Raw genomic sequence first — 16245 nt, forward strand, 5'->3', positions numbered from 1 at the left:
CCAGAGCAGACATACATTCAGATAAAAATTGCATTGACTTCCAGTTAAGACTTTTTAATCTTCCTTAATTCAAAATTAGGAAGGTGCTTTTCCTATTGCAAAAAAAGCAATTAATATAAAAATATTACTAAATCTCAATCAGGGCCAGGGACCCTTTGTAAAGCGCTTTGAGCACCTTTAGTGGATATAGCGCTATATAAAAGCTCAATTTTTAAAACAAATTTTAATCATAATTTAAAATAATTTCAACATAGTACATGCACAGCCAAGCTTACAATCTGCCATCTTAAGGTTAAAAGACTGCATGTGGCTACATATTTCCAGTAAACATACAGTATTTTACAGTACTCAAGGTGTAAAATGAGTAACTGGCCATTAACAGCATTGTCTCTGTCCGAAAAAATTGTAATATCGCCTAACAGGCGTTCTGTCCTGTCCTAAATATTAAATGTTGTTGTTGGCCAGTGACCCCTTGTAAAGCACTTTGAGCACGTTTGGTGGATACTGCGCTATATAAAAGCTCAACTTTAATGCTCAATGTTCTCTCTATCTCAGAACTTTATCATTTTTTTTCTTTTCCCTTTTCTAAGTTGTGCAAAAAATCCTATGACTGTTCTACAGTACCTAACGTGATCTAAGCTCAATCCGTATGTAGATAATTGACACCTAAAACATGTGTTGTGAAGCACTTACATAGAGCAAGCTTAGTTGATATTGCTCTATATAAATACTCAAGATTCTGTGTGTGTGTATGGGGGGGGTGTTGTTTTGTTTTGATTTACTTTGGTTTTTTTGTTGATTTGTTTTGTTTTATGTTTTTCTTTGGGGGGAGGAATTGTTTTGTTTTGTTTTACTTTGGTTCTTTTGTTGTTTTGTTTTGTGGGGGGGGGGTAGATTTATAAATAAGAGGAACCATATTTTATACTTCGTCTTTTTCTCCATGAAGCTTGCAAACCACCTTTGATAGCTTGTCACCGATGAGGAATTTCAAAGATTCTCGCTCTTGAAATGTTCCTTAAAAAACAAAAGATTTCTTTCAATCTTTAAGTCATTAAATCAGGAAATTGCACAGAAATGGAACGTTGTGCAAAATTGAATTCTCTCATCTTGATGATGATGATGATTGCCTTTCAGCAGGTTTCTGTGGAAAAAAAAGTAAAGAAAAACATGACGAACAAAACTAGAATTATTAGGCTTGACCCTAACCAAACAAAAAAAAAAAAATGAAAACAAAGAACAAGTAGAGCATAGTTGAAGCCTTGGAAAAGGCTCTTTACTCATATTCTTTCATCTCACTTAGGTGTAAAATGAGTACCTGGCCATTAACATCTCTCGGAAAAAACAGTCTAATATTGCCCAACAGGCATCATGTCTTACTCTACATGTTAAGTGTTGCTGTTGGCTAGAGACCAATTCTAAAGTGATTTGAGCATGTTTAGTGGATATTGCGCTGTATAAATACTCAAGTTTTAATGCTACAAAGATCATTAACATTAGTACATAAAGCCTATTATTAGCTCTTAAACGAAACGATACGATAAATATTATTCCACCCCTCTCCCTAAATAGTAACGTGAGTAATGATATCATGTTTACAATAATAATTTGTGATGTCAGATTATAAACCATTAAATTTAACTAAAAATCAGATTCTTTGAAAAAGAAGTATCACTTAAATGTTTTTGAAAATGTCTTTTAATCAAAGATGACGAAATAGGAATCGGATGAGGGCTAGAATAAATGATTTCTTTCATTCTGGCGTTTTGAAATTCGAACCTTGTTCCCAACGCGTACTCGCAAGCTCGTGAAGCGGTTGGGAACACGTCTGGAATTTCTAAAAGCAAGATTGTAAGAATTTCATTTATTCTACCCCTCAACTGATTTCGATTTCGTCATCTTTGAATATCGTGACAAGCAAAGCACATACTTTCTTGTTTGACCATGTGGATCGAAAAAGCTTGTACGTCTCGTTGGTGATGTAGACGGATGGGTACATGATGTGGATGGGGAAAGCACTGAAATGGATCAGGGAAAATATATGAGATGGGAAAATGGTCCTATAGGAAATATGATATGGATGGGGAAAGCATTGGAATGGATATGGGAAAATATATGAGATGGGAAAACGGTCATAAGGGAAATATGATATGTACGGGGAAAGCATTGGAATGTATCAGAGAAAATAAATGAGATGGGAAAACAGTCATAAGGGAAACATGATATGTACGGGGAAAGCATTGGAATGTATCAGAGAAAATAGATGAGATGGGAAAACAGTCATAAGGGAAATATGATATGTATGGGGAAAGCATTGGAATGGATATGGGAAAATACATGAGATGGGAAAACGGCCGTGCAGGAAATTTTTCATGTTCCCTTTCTTTTACAGCCGCGATGTGGTTTAGTGATATGCCATTTGCTTTTGGATCGGAAGGCCCTGGGTTCGAGTCTCGCTCAGTACATAGTTGAGTCCTTGGAAAAGGCTCTTTACATTCTTTCACCATACTTTCACTCAGGTGTAAAATGAGTACATTGTCTCTGTCGAAAAAAAATTTGTAATATCGCCTAACAGGCGCCATGTCTCGTTCTACATGATACATGTTATGTGTTGCAGTTCGTCAGGGACCCCTTTGTAAAGCGCTTTGAGCATGTTTAGTGGATAATGTGCTATATACAAACTCAAGTTTGTTTTGTTTGTTTTTTTGTTATTTTGTTGGGGGGGGGTTGTCTGACTCTAATACACAATATTAATGTATGTCAGGATATATTTACATTGGGACCTTAAAAAAGAATGGGTGCAGGCCTGCCAACGCGAGAAAAGAAAAAGTTTAGGATTGCTTGTCAAAAAGAGAAAGATTTTGAAAGTGTACAAATTGAAAATGGAACCTGTCAGTCATCTCACTGCCTGTAGTTGAGTAATTTTTTAAAAAGACAACTAAATCTTATAATAATAATAAGTTTGTGTGGCTGGAAAATTTCATAAGATTAAGGAAAACTTGAATTTTTAAATTTATGAAACTTAAATAATAAATAAAATTTCCTTTATTCGTCCCCATGGGGAAATGTGTCTTTAGGGTCTATTCCAAGGGAAGACTGGAATAACCCAGGGGTCAGCCTCAAAGTGAGCTAGGGCGAGGTGACTTGCTCAAGGCCACACAGCACGGCGGGTGATCGAACTCAGTACCATTTGGGTACGAAGCAAAGACCGTACAACTGAGCCACGCTGTCCCATATCAAACAATGATTGTTTTAAAATATATTGCAGAAAACATGGACTATTCAAACAAATCTTATAAGAAAAAGAAGAAAAATAACTTTTTACATTAAAATGTTAAGATTTCATTCTGATTTTCATGGGAAGAAAATCTGAAAGAAAATTCATACAATCTTATAAAGGTGAAAAGATCATACAAATATGCTTTTTTTTTTTCTTTGCATACAACTGGCAGCCTTGACTGGTTTGTTTGTTTGTTTGTTTTTAAGGTTTTAAGGCACATGTGTGACACATTTAGGTCTATCACTGCCCGTATACAGGAAGAAAATAGTAAAAAAATTTACAAATAAATCTAAGTCATTCTGATGTCCTGAACAAATTTTATTGAAATAAAGAAACAATGCCCTAAATAAAGAGCTGAATATAAAACGCAAGTGTGTTAACATGAAATAAATGGTAGTTCAAATTAGTAATCGGACATCAGATGACTACAAATTCTAAGAAGCAAGTGCTCTATCAACTGAGCTATCATTCAATGTTATTATCAGTACTTACAACTGGGAATGAGGAGGAGCTGCTGCGGTGGCCCCCAGAATGCTGAATGGGAATAGGAGAGCGAAAGCCATGGTCCTGTGGAACCAAAACATGCAGTATGGGTCATTAAAAAGAAAAACAAAACTCCAGCATTAAAAAAAAATAATTGAGCTTTATATAACGCGATATCCACTGAAATGTGCTCAAAGCGCTTTACAAGGGGTCCCTGGTCAACAGCAACATTTAACATGTAGGACGGGACATGACGCCTGTAAGGCGATATTACAATTTTTCGGACAAAGACAACGCTGTTAACGACCAGGTACTCATTTTACACCCGAGTACGGTGAGAGAATGCGAGTAAAGAGCCTTTTCCAAGGACTCAACTATGCGCCGAGCGCGAGGCTCGAACCCAGGACCTTCCGATCCGAAAGCGAGTGTCATACGACTAGACCACATAGCCGGACATTTGTAATCAGTGATGTTAAATAATGGCAATTTATAAAAAAAGAGGAAATGTACTGATCCACCGGTCAAATCATAACATAAAATATCATCGTTTTCATATGTTATATTATGACTGTTTTAAGTGTTAATCAATTCTTAACAATAGAGATATAACTGACTTTATGTAAAGTTTTAATGAATTGTCCTTTCCTTAAAACTAAAACGATCTTAAGGCAAAAAGAGTAAAGTAAACTAAGTTGATCACCCCTTATAATTGTAACAGATTAATTTCATCTCATTTATAAAGTTAAAAAGAAGATTGATAGAAGAATGGTTGAGAGTAATACATGGATAAGGGAAAGATAGAAAGAAAGAGAGAGAGAGAGAGAGAGAGAGAGAGAGAGAGAGAGAGAGAGAGAGAGAGAGAGAGAGAGAGAGAGAGAGAGAAAGAGAGAGATAGAGAGTAGTTTAATTGTGATGAAGTTTTTTTTGTTTTTTTTTCTAATCAGGGGGGAATTTATAACAATTTTCTTTTTAACTGTACTAGCCCACTTGACCTACTTACAAATAAACTGTAGACTGATTTACCCCCTCCACCACACTCTTCCTTTTCGACTATCAATTGCCTTGTCCCAATATTTACATCTGGCGCCAGTTTGTCTAGACTGACACCATAAAAATGGGAGTGTCACCAAAATTCATGCATTTGAGCACAAGTGTCAAAATATGACACAAGACAAGACAGTGATTTTTTTTCATGACTCGAACACTTCACCTGAGATTTTATCAGAGGAAAATGTCTGATATGACAAAATCAACAGAATATTTTTGAGAAAATCCCAAAAATCCAGGAGTTCCGCGGAAGATTATCATCACTGCATAATAGTTTGTTTTTGTTTTTAATGGTTTTACGGTGCTTGCAACACATTAAGGTCATATCGGAGCCAGTAAAAAGGGAGAAAATGGGATAGTAAAAAGTTCTAGAATTACAATTAAAGCACCCAAGAAAAAGTAAGACATAGGAGAACAAATAGGGATAAGATGTAGATTCCAAGGGCATACCACCAATGTACTTAGTTTGAAATCACCTATAAGTCCTATCCGTACACAAGCACAAAATCCAACAAAGAGGAATACACTCAAATGCCAAAATTATAAATTCAAAATACAAATATAATAATACATAACAGAGAGATGATTTACAAGAAAAAAATATCTCTCAAAACAATAACTATGCATTTGACTGTTTCCTTCCCAGCTAGGACTCCGGTCAGGGCCAGAACAAAACCAAGTAATCTCATTCCAAGACAAAGACAGAAAGCAAGTTTGAAAACAAATATAGGGGGATAGAAGACACAGTAAGCACCTCCCTGTCCACTATGGGAGGTCAGGAACCCCCACCCAGTGTATAATAGAGTAATATCCACTAAACTTGCTCAAAGCGCTTCACAAGGGGTTAACCCCCGATCCTCGACCGCTGTATAAACGTAACACACCATTCCCACCTCACTTATGCCGCGGTCGTTTAAATGTAACACACCTTTCCCAAGTGACACGCGCATCAGTTGTAGAAACATAACACAGACCCGACCTTGATTCAGTAAAAACTCCATTGTGTTCTTTATGAAATGAAAGCCGAAGTTTGATTGGTTGATATTATTAGTTTCAGCCAATCAGCAAACAGTTTATTTAAGCTATTCGGATTGAGTATGAAGCTAGTTATTGGCGTATGAAATGACGCGATCAAACCCGAGTGACGCTATATGTTAGCTACGTCATTCAAACTTGCTAGGCAAGTACTGGGAAACAGTCGTTATTTCCGGTTGACCCCAATGCGGTACTAGAGTTAAGATCTGATCTGAACAAGTGTGTATGTGTGTGAAACGTGCCATGAAACGTGCCATGAAAGGTGCCAGACAAAGCAAGAAAGAAACACAGTCGAGGTAGATTGATTTCTTTGGGATGGTTTTTTTTTTTTCTTGTATTTTTCTTTCTTGGCTTTGTCTGGCACTTTTCATACACGCTTGTTCAGATCTTGATCTTATACTGGAAGATTAATTAATAATAAATCTTTATTGTCCTCAAAATAGTGGCAATTTGTCATTTGGTTACACATTTATAACAATACAATATATTGACATAGACACACTCACACAGATGCACACTAGTAACATTGTAGTGATCGGAAAAAAAATTAAATATATAAATTATATTATTTTCCTTCCCATGCTTTCTCTGTTACAGTATGAATATTTCAGGACCCTAAGAGGTGAAATATTTACTGCTTAACCGATCACACAAAAACAAAAACACACACACACACACACAACGTGCCAAGAAACACATACACGCACAGACAAACAGAACATATATGTACCTGGTGTATAACGAATCCCAGAATGCAACAGCCAAGTGAATAGGAAGTCCAAAGGCAAAGTAATATGGCCAATTATTTTCGATCTGGGCTACCCGAGTATGTCCAGGAATACCTGTCACAACACGAGACAAAAAAAAAAAGGATAAATAAATTTGAAAGGCCAAATTAAATTTAAAGTGTTAAATAGTATAGAGAATGATGTCTACAATTTAATAAATAATATACAATGAATGATAGTTGATGTTTCAAGTCCCCCCCCCCCCCCCCCCCTTACTATCAAAACAAACACTGCCACATGTTCAAATAAAAAAGATAAAGTATTAAGAAAAACAAACCAAAAAAGAAGAACAAAAAAGTAGTCCTTCATAGCCATTACGCCCATGGAGTCGGAGTTTATCCCAGTTTCTATAGCGTGAAACGGACAATAGCAATTGCTTGCTACCCTTTGCATAGGATGCTAGTCTATAGCAAAATACTTTCTGCCAGATCTAGCAGACCCTGCTACTCAATCACTGCTGGGTGGACAGGGGAGTCAGAAAAAAATCTCAACTGCACCCGGGAGCGATCTCTGTCCCTTTGCGTGTGAAGCAAGTCCTCTACCAACTTAGTTGTCAGGACTCCAAACGAAAGGAAAAAGACATTGAAATGTTGACATACTCAACAAGATTGCGTTATGCTATAGATCAGTTACAAAACTCAAAGCTGCATAAATCCATAACTCTTTCGAGTTCCCCATGATTAAAAATCAGTCAAATTTGTTCAATTTTTCATTTATATGAACTTGACAGAGTTAAAGCAATTCCAATTTTCTATGTTGTTTTGCTCCCTCCAGCAAGAAAAAAAAAATTAAAATTGCAAAATTCGTCAGAAAAAAAAAATTATTTTTTAAATCTTAAAAATCTAAATATACCCTGAAACAAAACAAAACAAAAAATAAATAATCTTAAAAGTTCAGTATCACTCAAAAATAAAGCTGTATCTACTTAATTCTTAGCTGTATTTAAATAAAAACACTCAACCTTTATAGTATCTTACCTAAAAGAGCCCATTTGTATTCAAAGGCGTAGACTGCATAGAACAACGCGTGGTGCATCCACTCTAGCATGGTGGCAACTGTGGACCACGAGATGAAAAATGTCACTAGACTGGCCTGGGTAGGATGCATTATGGGAAGAGAGAAAAAATATTATCAGTTTCATGAAGAACTGAACAAGTGTGTATGAAAGGTGCCAGACAAAGCAAGAAAGAAAAATACAAGATAGAAAACCATCCCAAAAAATCAGTCGGTAATCAGAAGGTCTGATGTTCGATCCCCAGTCAAGGTCGACTGATTTTTTGGGATGGTAAGGCATGATTTGATTTTTTATAATGAACTTGTCATTTTTTTGTTGCTGTTATTTTGACTTCAATATCAATGTGATAATAAATCATATTTTCCACAAAGGATTATAAAGTATTTCTTATCTTATCTTATCAACTCACTTACCTGTACGATGAAGATGAATTGATATACACTGCTGAAAATGAACTCACTGACGGTTACTTCAAAAGACATAAATTTCGGACGTCCATATTTGTATAGAAACACTTTGTCAGCGACTTCCTGAGATGTGAAATATGTGGAGGACAAAATGAAAGTAGAAAAATGAATCCTTTAGAGCCTTTTGGCCCACAGATTTTACAATGTGCGTTGTAGATCAAAAAATACTATAGTAAAGACAGGCCTGTAAATCAATTAAATTAATAATAAATTAATAATAAAAATATTGATAATAATAATAATAATAACAACAAAAACAACAACAACAACAACAACAACAACAATAATAATAATAATAATAATAATAATAATAATAATAATAATAATAATAATAATAATAATAATAATAATAATAATAATAAAAATGATGGTAACGATAATAGAAGATGGTTTCTAAATAGCCTATTCTCTGAAGTCTTCAAAATCTTTGAAAAAAACAAATTTGCAAATTTGTCCTACTGGCCATCCACTTCTACTACGATTACTAACCGAACCACCAAGCTGAACTCACATTGTTGTTGATTATGGAGGTAAGTTTGATGACAATCATACTGGGCAACCACCATAGCAAGTGGAGGATGAACGATGAGGCACGCACTCCGCCACTGAAACTATTACCTGGAGGAAAAAAATATTGCAAAATCAAGACAATTAAAGTTGGCAATATTTAGTCTGTTGATTAATGGGGAGATAAAGAAGATTGCCCTAATACAGATTTTAAACGATGTTCTTGTAGACTTTGTGCCCCTATTGTACCGGACATTATATCTTGTCCATAGTCAAAATGATAAGTTTATGCAAGTAAAAGCAAGCTCTTGTAGACTTTCTGCCCTTGTTATAACGACTTAACATCTTGTCCATAGTCAAAATTATAAGTTATGCAGGTAAAAGCGAGCTCTTGTAGACTTTCTGCCCTTGTTATAACGACTTTACATCTTGTCCATAGTCAAAATTATAAGTTTATTTATGCAAGTAAAATCAAGCTCTTGTAGACTTTCTGCCCTTGTTATAACTTTACATCTTGTCCAGAGTCAAAATTATAAGTTTATGCAAGTAAAAGCAAGCTCCAGTAGACTTTCTGCCCCTGTTATACTGGACTTAACATCTTGTCTTTAGTCAAAATTATGAGTTTATGCAAGTAAAAGCGAGCACACTAAAATGAAAAACATATTTTTCTTTCCATCTTTTATTTTCTTTTTTAATATTTGTTTCATTTTGTTTTGGGAAAGTAAAAAAAACAAAGAAAAAAAATAAAAGCTGAGGGAGAGAAATCATGACAATAAAAAATAAAAAAAAAATTTATGTCAACATTAAACGTGAGCAACTTACCAAACAGATTGGCGACAGACACGCAAATAGTTTCAATCAGGAGAGTCATCTAAAGGGTAGGAAAGAAAACAATAATAATTTTCAAAAGATTATTATTTCAAGTCTTCTTTCAAAACAAGATCTCAAAAAAGTGCATGAAACTGCTGGATTAAGCAAAAAGAAAAATACAAGAATAAAAAACAACAATCAATCAGCCCGCCTCAACTTTGTATTTTTTATCAGAATCCATACTAAAATATGTGAGACTGGCTGAGAAAACCCGGAAAGATGTGGCAAGCTTCGATTCGAGATATGAGCCAAAATCGAAGATAAAGTGTTTCCCATAGCAACAAATTTTATCCAGAAAAAAAAATTCATAACTTGGGTTCTAATAGACATAGAAAGAAAATTTAAAGTGGTAGATGTGGTTACACCACTGCATACAAAACTCAATTTATGAAATTTGCGGATCTTTCCGGGTTTTCTAAGCCAGCCACAAATATTAAAAAATCAAATCGTACTGGCTGACAAATCTGTGATCTTCATCCTTATCTACATGAATGGTCAATGGTGTATTCAGTAAAGTCATATAGCACAAAACTTCATTTTGTGACGAGTTCAACAACCCTTCATCAATTTCTTTTTTCTTTTTTAAAATTTATTTTTAAATCAAATGTAGCTCAGTCCTCAAACATGCAGTTTCTACAAAATGATGAAAAAGAAGAAGAAGAAGAAGTAGAAGAAGAAGAAGAAGAAGAAGAAGAAGAAGAAGAAAGAAGAAGAAGAAGAAGAAGAAGAAGAAGAAGAAGAAGAAGAAGAAAAAGAAGAAGAAGAAGAAGAAGAAGAAGAAGAAGAAGAAGAAGAAGAAGAAGAAGAAGAAGAAGAAGAAGAAGAAGAAGAAGAAGAAGAAGAAGAAGAAGAAGAAGAAGAAGAAGAAGAAGAAGAAGAAGAAGAAGAAGAAGAAGACATGGAAGAAGAATTACCAGCAAAGCGACACCAGCAGTCATGATCGTGTTCCAAATGATGCCCATCATTGTCCTGAAATATATTTTTTTAAAAACATTAATGGCAAAAATCTAAATCTATAAATAGGGAAAAAAGTCATGACCTCACACCTTCTACTTTTCTGGTTCCGAATACTTTGAAGTGTGTATGTAACCAGTCCTTTGGAGGATTAATAATGAGTAGATTACATACTGTATCAAAGGGTAGCATAACTATTTTAGGAGCAGGATGTACAGATAGAACGAAGTTGACTTCAATCTGGTCTTGGTTATTGTTTTTTGCCATCCGCATTTATGAGTACTTCTCACTAAACAGTATTAACCAGACTATAAAAGTTTATGGTTACACAGTTTTGTGTGTTGGTCCGTCATACTTCCAGATGGCAATGTTGTGAGCTTCTTAGCCAAGCACATACAATCTATAGGCAGATTTTAAGGATTAACAGAGATAAAAGAGTGAGGATGGATGATCTTTAATGACGACTAGTACATATTTAGTCTAGAAAATAAGATGCCACCACTCTGAATTAAGTCAATCATTCACACAAGGTATGTATCTGGTCCTCTAGAAGAGTGGATTTACACCTCCAATGAGATTGGAACCAGTTTTTTTTTGTTACACCACATGTTTTGTTTTTTTTCTCCCTATTCTCCATGTAGACAGAAAAATGATAGAAGTGAAACAAATGTGATCTATCATAAAATCAAATAAGTATTATGCAGAACTTCCTGCCACAAATCACGACTGTGCGGTTATGTGGTCTTGTAGTATGACACTTGCCTTCAGACAGGTAGGTACTGGGTTTGAGTCCGGGTCTGAGCAGTGCATAGGTTAAGAAATGCTCTTTACTTAGTTTCTCTAGCCATAATCAGATAGATATGACAATAAAATGAGTACCTAGCCATTAACAGCAGTCTCTGTACCAAAAAATAATTGTAACATCCATTAACAGGCGTCGTGTCTCATCCTACATTTTAAGTGTTGCTATAGGGACCTCTTATAAAGCGCTTTGAAAACGTTTATTATATTGTACATCATAGATAGTATGCGCTTAGGCTAAGAAGCTCACAACATTGCCATCCGGAAGTATAACGGACCAACACACAAAATTATGTGTAACCTTAAATGTTTATAGTCTGGTTAATACAGTATATTGAGAATTACTCATAAACACGGATGGCAAAAAACAATAACAAAGACCTGAGTGACGTCAACTTCATTCTCTCTATAAATGCTCCAAGTTACTTTCAGGAATCCAAAAGGTGAAAATGAAGAATTAGACATAATTTTTAAAAAGGAATCAAATTACTGTTAACAGAATTTATATAATTAGTCATTCGACTCATTTTCCATTGACTTACTTACTTGACTTAGATGCCTTTCGCGTCTCGACCGAAAGATCGGGTCGCCTTGGCTGTTTCCAGTATTTCCTGTGTGAGGTGTCTCCAATATTGCCGGTCCTCTGCTAGGGTTCTCAGATTTTCAAGGTCCCCTGCCGTTATGAGACTAATGCTTTGTCCAAGTGTTGTGAGGTTTTTGTTTAGGATCACAGGGAGTGTTGTGATCGGTCTTCCTCTGAAAAGGTTCCCGTGTTTTTGGAAGTATCCCGACATGGCTTGGTTTGCTGGTATGTTTTTGTCCTGCGTAGTATGTGACCGAAAAGTTGCCATCGTTGTTGTAAAATGTCAAGGGAGATTGGTCTTTCTTTTGTGATCTTATAGAGTGATTCATTTGAGATCTTTTTGGGGTATTTGATGTCCAGTACCCTTCTTAGCTGTGTGCGATGGAAGGCATCCAGATGTTCTTCTTCGGATTTTGTCAACGCCCAAGTGCCGCAGTTATACAGAAGTACCGGTTTTACAAGAGCATGGTACAGTTTCAGTTTGGTTTTTCTCTTTATTTTGTCACCTCTAATCCATACATTGGTGAGTTTACTGAGTGCAGCGTTTGATAGCTGTTTTCTTCTTTGTACATCCTCGGTGTCTCCAATTAGTGAGCCGACTTTCTTTGTTCTTTTCCATTCCTCTTTGTTCCTCGATATTGTTGTAAATTCGGTTTTATTGGCATTGACTTGGAGGTTATATTTCATGAGGGTATTTTGTATGATGTCTATATTTGCTGGTGTTGATCCAATAAAATCGACATCATCTGCATAGGCGATTTCTCTAGGGATTGCATTCTCAATATGAGTCGTTGGTTTTGGAATGACTTTTCGAACTTCTTTCAGAGCGTGTTCTAAGTATATTGTGAACAGAATCGGGCTCAGACTATCTCCTTGGGGGGTCCCGATGTTACTTTCGAACTGCGTCTGTTTTGTGGCCCCGTATATCCTTGGTTGTATCTTTGTGTTGCTGAGGAGAAATCGGATTATTCGGAGCTCGTCTTCGTCTACTATTTCTGTTAATATCTCCAAAAGTTTTCCTCTGTCGATCGTATCAAAGGCTGCGGACATATCGATTCCGGTTATTGTTATGGATATGTTTTCTTTGAGTGCCTTTGCTGCCAACCATTTATGTGTCCATACAACGTCCGATGTGCTTCGGTCTTGGCGAAACCCGCTTTGGCTATGTGATAGGTATTTTTCTATTTTCGGTCTAATTCTGTTGAGGACAATAGTTGACAGTGTTTTTCTTATGGTATTCAGTAATGTTATTGGGCGCAGGTTGTTTACGGGTCCTTTCGTTTTTCCTGGTTTTTGTATTGTAATTAGGACACCGCTGTTAATGTCCCAGTCTTTGTGTGTTGAGAATGTTTTGTTCATTATGTTTGCAATGCTCAGATCCAGGGAGAGTGTACCGCATTTCAGCAATTCAGCGGGAATTTCATCTTCGCCTGGGGATCTGTTATTGTTTAGGCACTTTATGCTATTTCTAACTTCAGTTGTTGTGATGCGGTTGTTTAGGTCTCTAGGGTTTCCTGAGAAGGGCGATATTTGTGAGACTTGTTTGTGAAATTTCTGCTGGAAGTGGTCAGTTACAATGTCAAGGATATCGTTGGGATTTGTTGTCTGTTTGCCAAATTTATCCTGTAGTTTTGGGTTCTCGAATGGTTTTCGGTTCAGAGATTTCGTCGCTTTGAACATAGACGATGCGTTATTTTTGGACTTTTCTATGTCTTCCACTTTTTTGTCTAATTCCTCGTTTCTGTGTTTTATTGTAAGTGATCGAATTGAATGCAGTATTTTGTTTCGTTCCGTTTTCAGGTTTATTATTTCTTCCGAGTCTTTTGTGTTTTGTATCCTGATCCTAAGTTCTTTTTGTTGCCGCGATAGATCGTTAATAGCGATGTTAGGCGTTCGATTTGGTTTGTTCTTAGTTGTATTAATAGAGCCTGCACTTTCTTCCCCCGCATATTTCATTGCCGCTTGCGTCTCTTTCCATTCATTGTTTGGATTGCTGTTTTGCTTTATTTTAAATAGACTTGAGTTAAGTTCATATTGGTAATGAATGCGACATTCTCGCTCATTTACTATTTTTGCCGTGTTTATTTTGACTGCGGTTTTACCTTTCTGTCTTCGTTGTCTGTACACATTTATGTTGAAATTCGTTTTTACAAGTTTGTGATCGGATGTTAGCAGTGTACCACCGTATGATCGCGAGTTGGTTGAGTAGTGTTTATGGCGGTGTCGACATATGATATAGTCTATTTGGTTGTGTATTGTTATCATTTTGTCTTGGGTTTGGTCTTTCCTTTGTCCTACCCATGTTGTCTGGTGTCTTGATGGGTGGTTGAAAGCACTGTTTGTTATGAAAAGTTTTCTCTGTTCACAGAACTGGACTAATTTTTCTCCGTTATCGTTACGTTTTCCTTTTGAGTATGATCCTAAACATAGTGTGTCACTGTCGAGACGTTTTCCTACTTTGGCATTAAAATCTCCAGCAATTATTAATATTGATTTGTTTCCTATTTTGTTCAGTGTATCGTCTAGGTCTTTGTAAAATTTATCAGTTTCCTCTGGGTATTGTTTTGCGCGATGACTTGTTGGTGCGTAAACATTTACGATTGAGATAGTGAACGTCTTCTTACCGTGATCGTCTTTATTATCGTTATTCTGGTTCCTTGAATTGATCTTACACTTAAGCTCAAGAACACATATTCTGTCCGAAACATTCCATTCGTCACTAGTCAAATCCCTGCAGTTTTTATTTATGAGAAATCCACATCCATAGTGAGGTGAACTGGAAGCAAAGCACAGCAGTCTGTGACCATTTATTGTTTGGTCGACGCCATCTTGGATCTTCGTCTCTTGTAAACACAACACATCGATTTTATAACTTTCTAAATCTTGACACAGTTGTTCCTTTCGAATGTTACTTTTAATAGATCTTAAGTTAAAAGTTCCAATATTAAGATTAGTCCACATCAGGTAAAAATTAAAGATTCCACACAGTGAATAAATAGAAACATAAGACTATCCACTGAGCCGAAGCTCAATGTCAACAGGTGTCAGCCATGTTGTCCGCAATTTTCCATTACATAAGGTAAATAAAAAAGTCTTCTCATCTCTTCATTCAAACTATATCCCAACAGCGTATTATACAACAGTTGGTTTATTTATGTGATGGATTCATGCTCTCATAATATAGTAGTAGATACTTCTAGCCTTTGCCACAAGAACTATGTGGTCTTGTGTGGCTATGTGGTCTAGTGGTATGACACTCGCTTTTGGATCGGAAGGTCCTGGGTTTGAGCATTGTTCGGCACATGGTTGAGACATTGGAAAAGGCTCTTTACTCACATTCTCTCACCATACTCAGGTGTAAAATAAGTACCTGGCTGTTAACAGCGTTGTCTCTGACCGAAAAAATTGTAATACTAATACTTTTATACCGTCTAACTCTCTAACAGGCATCATGCCCCGTTTAAGTGTTAATAGTGTTGTTGGCCAGGGAGCCCTTGTAAAGCGCTTTGAGCACGTTTAGTGGATATTCCTCTTTATAAAAGATCAATTTAAATTGACTAAATTTGTGCTCATGACACACAAAACTAGTCTACTAGTAGGGAAAAGATAATATCCCCAACTGTGACTCGAAAAGCTGAACTTCAGACTCATAATTATAAATGATGGCTAAAAAATACTTACCCATCTGTATCTTTGTCCTTAGACTTTTCATTGGCTCTCTTTTTGGCCAAATGTGAGAATGCTTTTGGGGGAGGTGGCTTATTGGACAGTTTTTGAGCATCTTGTCGCCAGCACTTGATTGCCACCCACCACCCACTTAACGAGTCTTTCAATCCATATAATACGTCCTCTAACAACTGTTTCAATAAGAAGGACATCTCAAAAGGAATCTAGACAAAAATCGTATGCATAGAAAAAAAATATTCGATTGCAGTTATTCAAATGATTGGTATCATTGTTTCGTTCTCACTCAAAATGGACAAAATAATGAACAATGATGAATCAATGTCAATGTCAATATGAGGCAATGGCAAGTCCACCACACCAATCTTGGGTCTTGATTGAAAGACGTTTTCAAGTACAAGGTAAATTAACAGAAGTAATACAACCGTTCATTCGCTCTATATTTGCATTATTTTAGAAACGTCATTTCGGAAATTAGGCTACTGTCGACATAATATTATTATTTCTTTGCAAAAACAAAAAGTAGGCGATTACTAGAATTTCAAAGAACGATAACTACCGATAAAATTGAAGTTAAATCCTTATAGCATACTAAAATATAAACTACGTAATTTTTTTCTTAAAATTGTCATAATACTAATTTAATCTATTATTTTAAAGATTTTTTATGGATTATTGGTGTGAATTTATAGAAATCATAACAACAAAATGATTTTCTCAACTATTGATGGAAA

General features: G+C 35.8%; 1 protein-coding gene across 1 annotated transcript; it reads right to left on the minus strand.

Moving 5' to 3' along the window:
- Positions 1–565: 565 nt before the first annotated feature.
- LOC144959796 (etoposide-induced protein 2.4 homolog) lies at positions 566–16061 on the minus strand. The gene is made up of 10 exons (XM_078892546.1): positions 15509–16061; positions 10404–10458; positions 9442–9490; positions 8624–8730; positions 8059–8175; positions 7608–7722; positions 6573–6684; positions 3770–3844; positions 1928–2015; positions 566–1141 (listed from the first exon to the last, which is right to left on the minus strand). The coding sequence occupies exons 1-10, from the start codon at positions 15703–15705 to the stop codon at positions 1103–1105; spliced, it is 954 nt and encodes a 317-aa protein (XP_078748672.1). The 5' UTR covers positions 15706–16061; the 3' UTR covers positions 566–1102.
- Between the last annotated feature and the right edge of the window lie 184 nt (positions 16062–16245).

This window comes from Berghia stephanieae, chromosome 14, assembly GCF_034508935.2.
Source record: "Berghia stephanieae isolate SIO BIC M18660-M18661 chromosome 14, UCSD_Bste_1.3, whole genome shotgun sequence".
NCBI lineage: Eukaryota > Metazoa > Mollusca > Gastropoda > Nudibranchia > Aeolidiidae > Berghia > Berghia stephanieae.

What these genes read in the sequence shown, in the direction of transcription:
- LOC144959796 (XM_078892546.1), bottom strand. Translation starts at nt 15,705, where the DNA reads ATGTCCTTCTTATTGAAACAGTTGTTAGAGGACGTATTATATGGATTG. An exon ending in AAGGACAAAGATACAGATGG is followed by an intron (nt 10,459 to 15,508) that starts GTAAGTATTTTT and finishes AATATATTTCAG; the next exon opens with GACAATGATGGGCATCATTT. An exon ending in CTGCTGGTGTCGCTTTGCTG is followed by an intron (nt 9,491 to 10,403) that starts GTAATTCTTCTT and finishes CCTACCCTTTAG; the next exon opens with ATGACTCTCCTGATTGAAAC.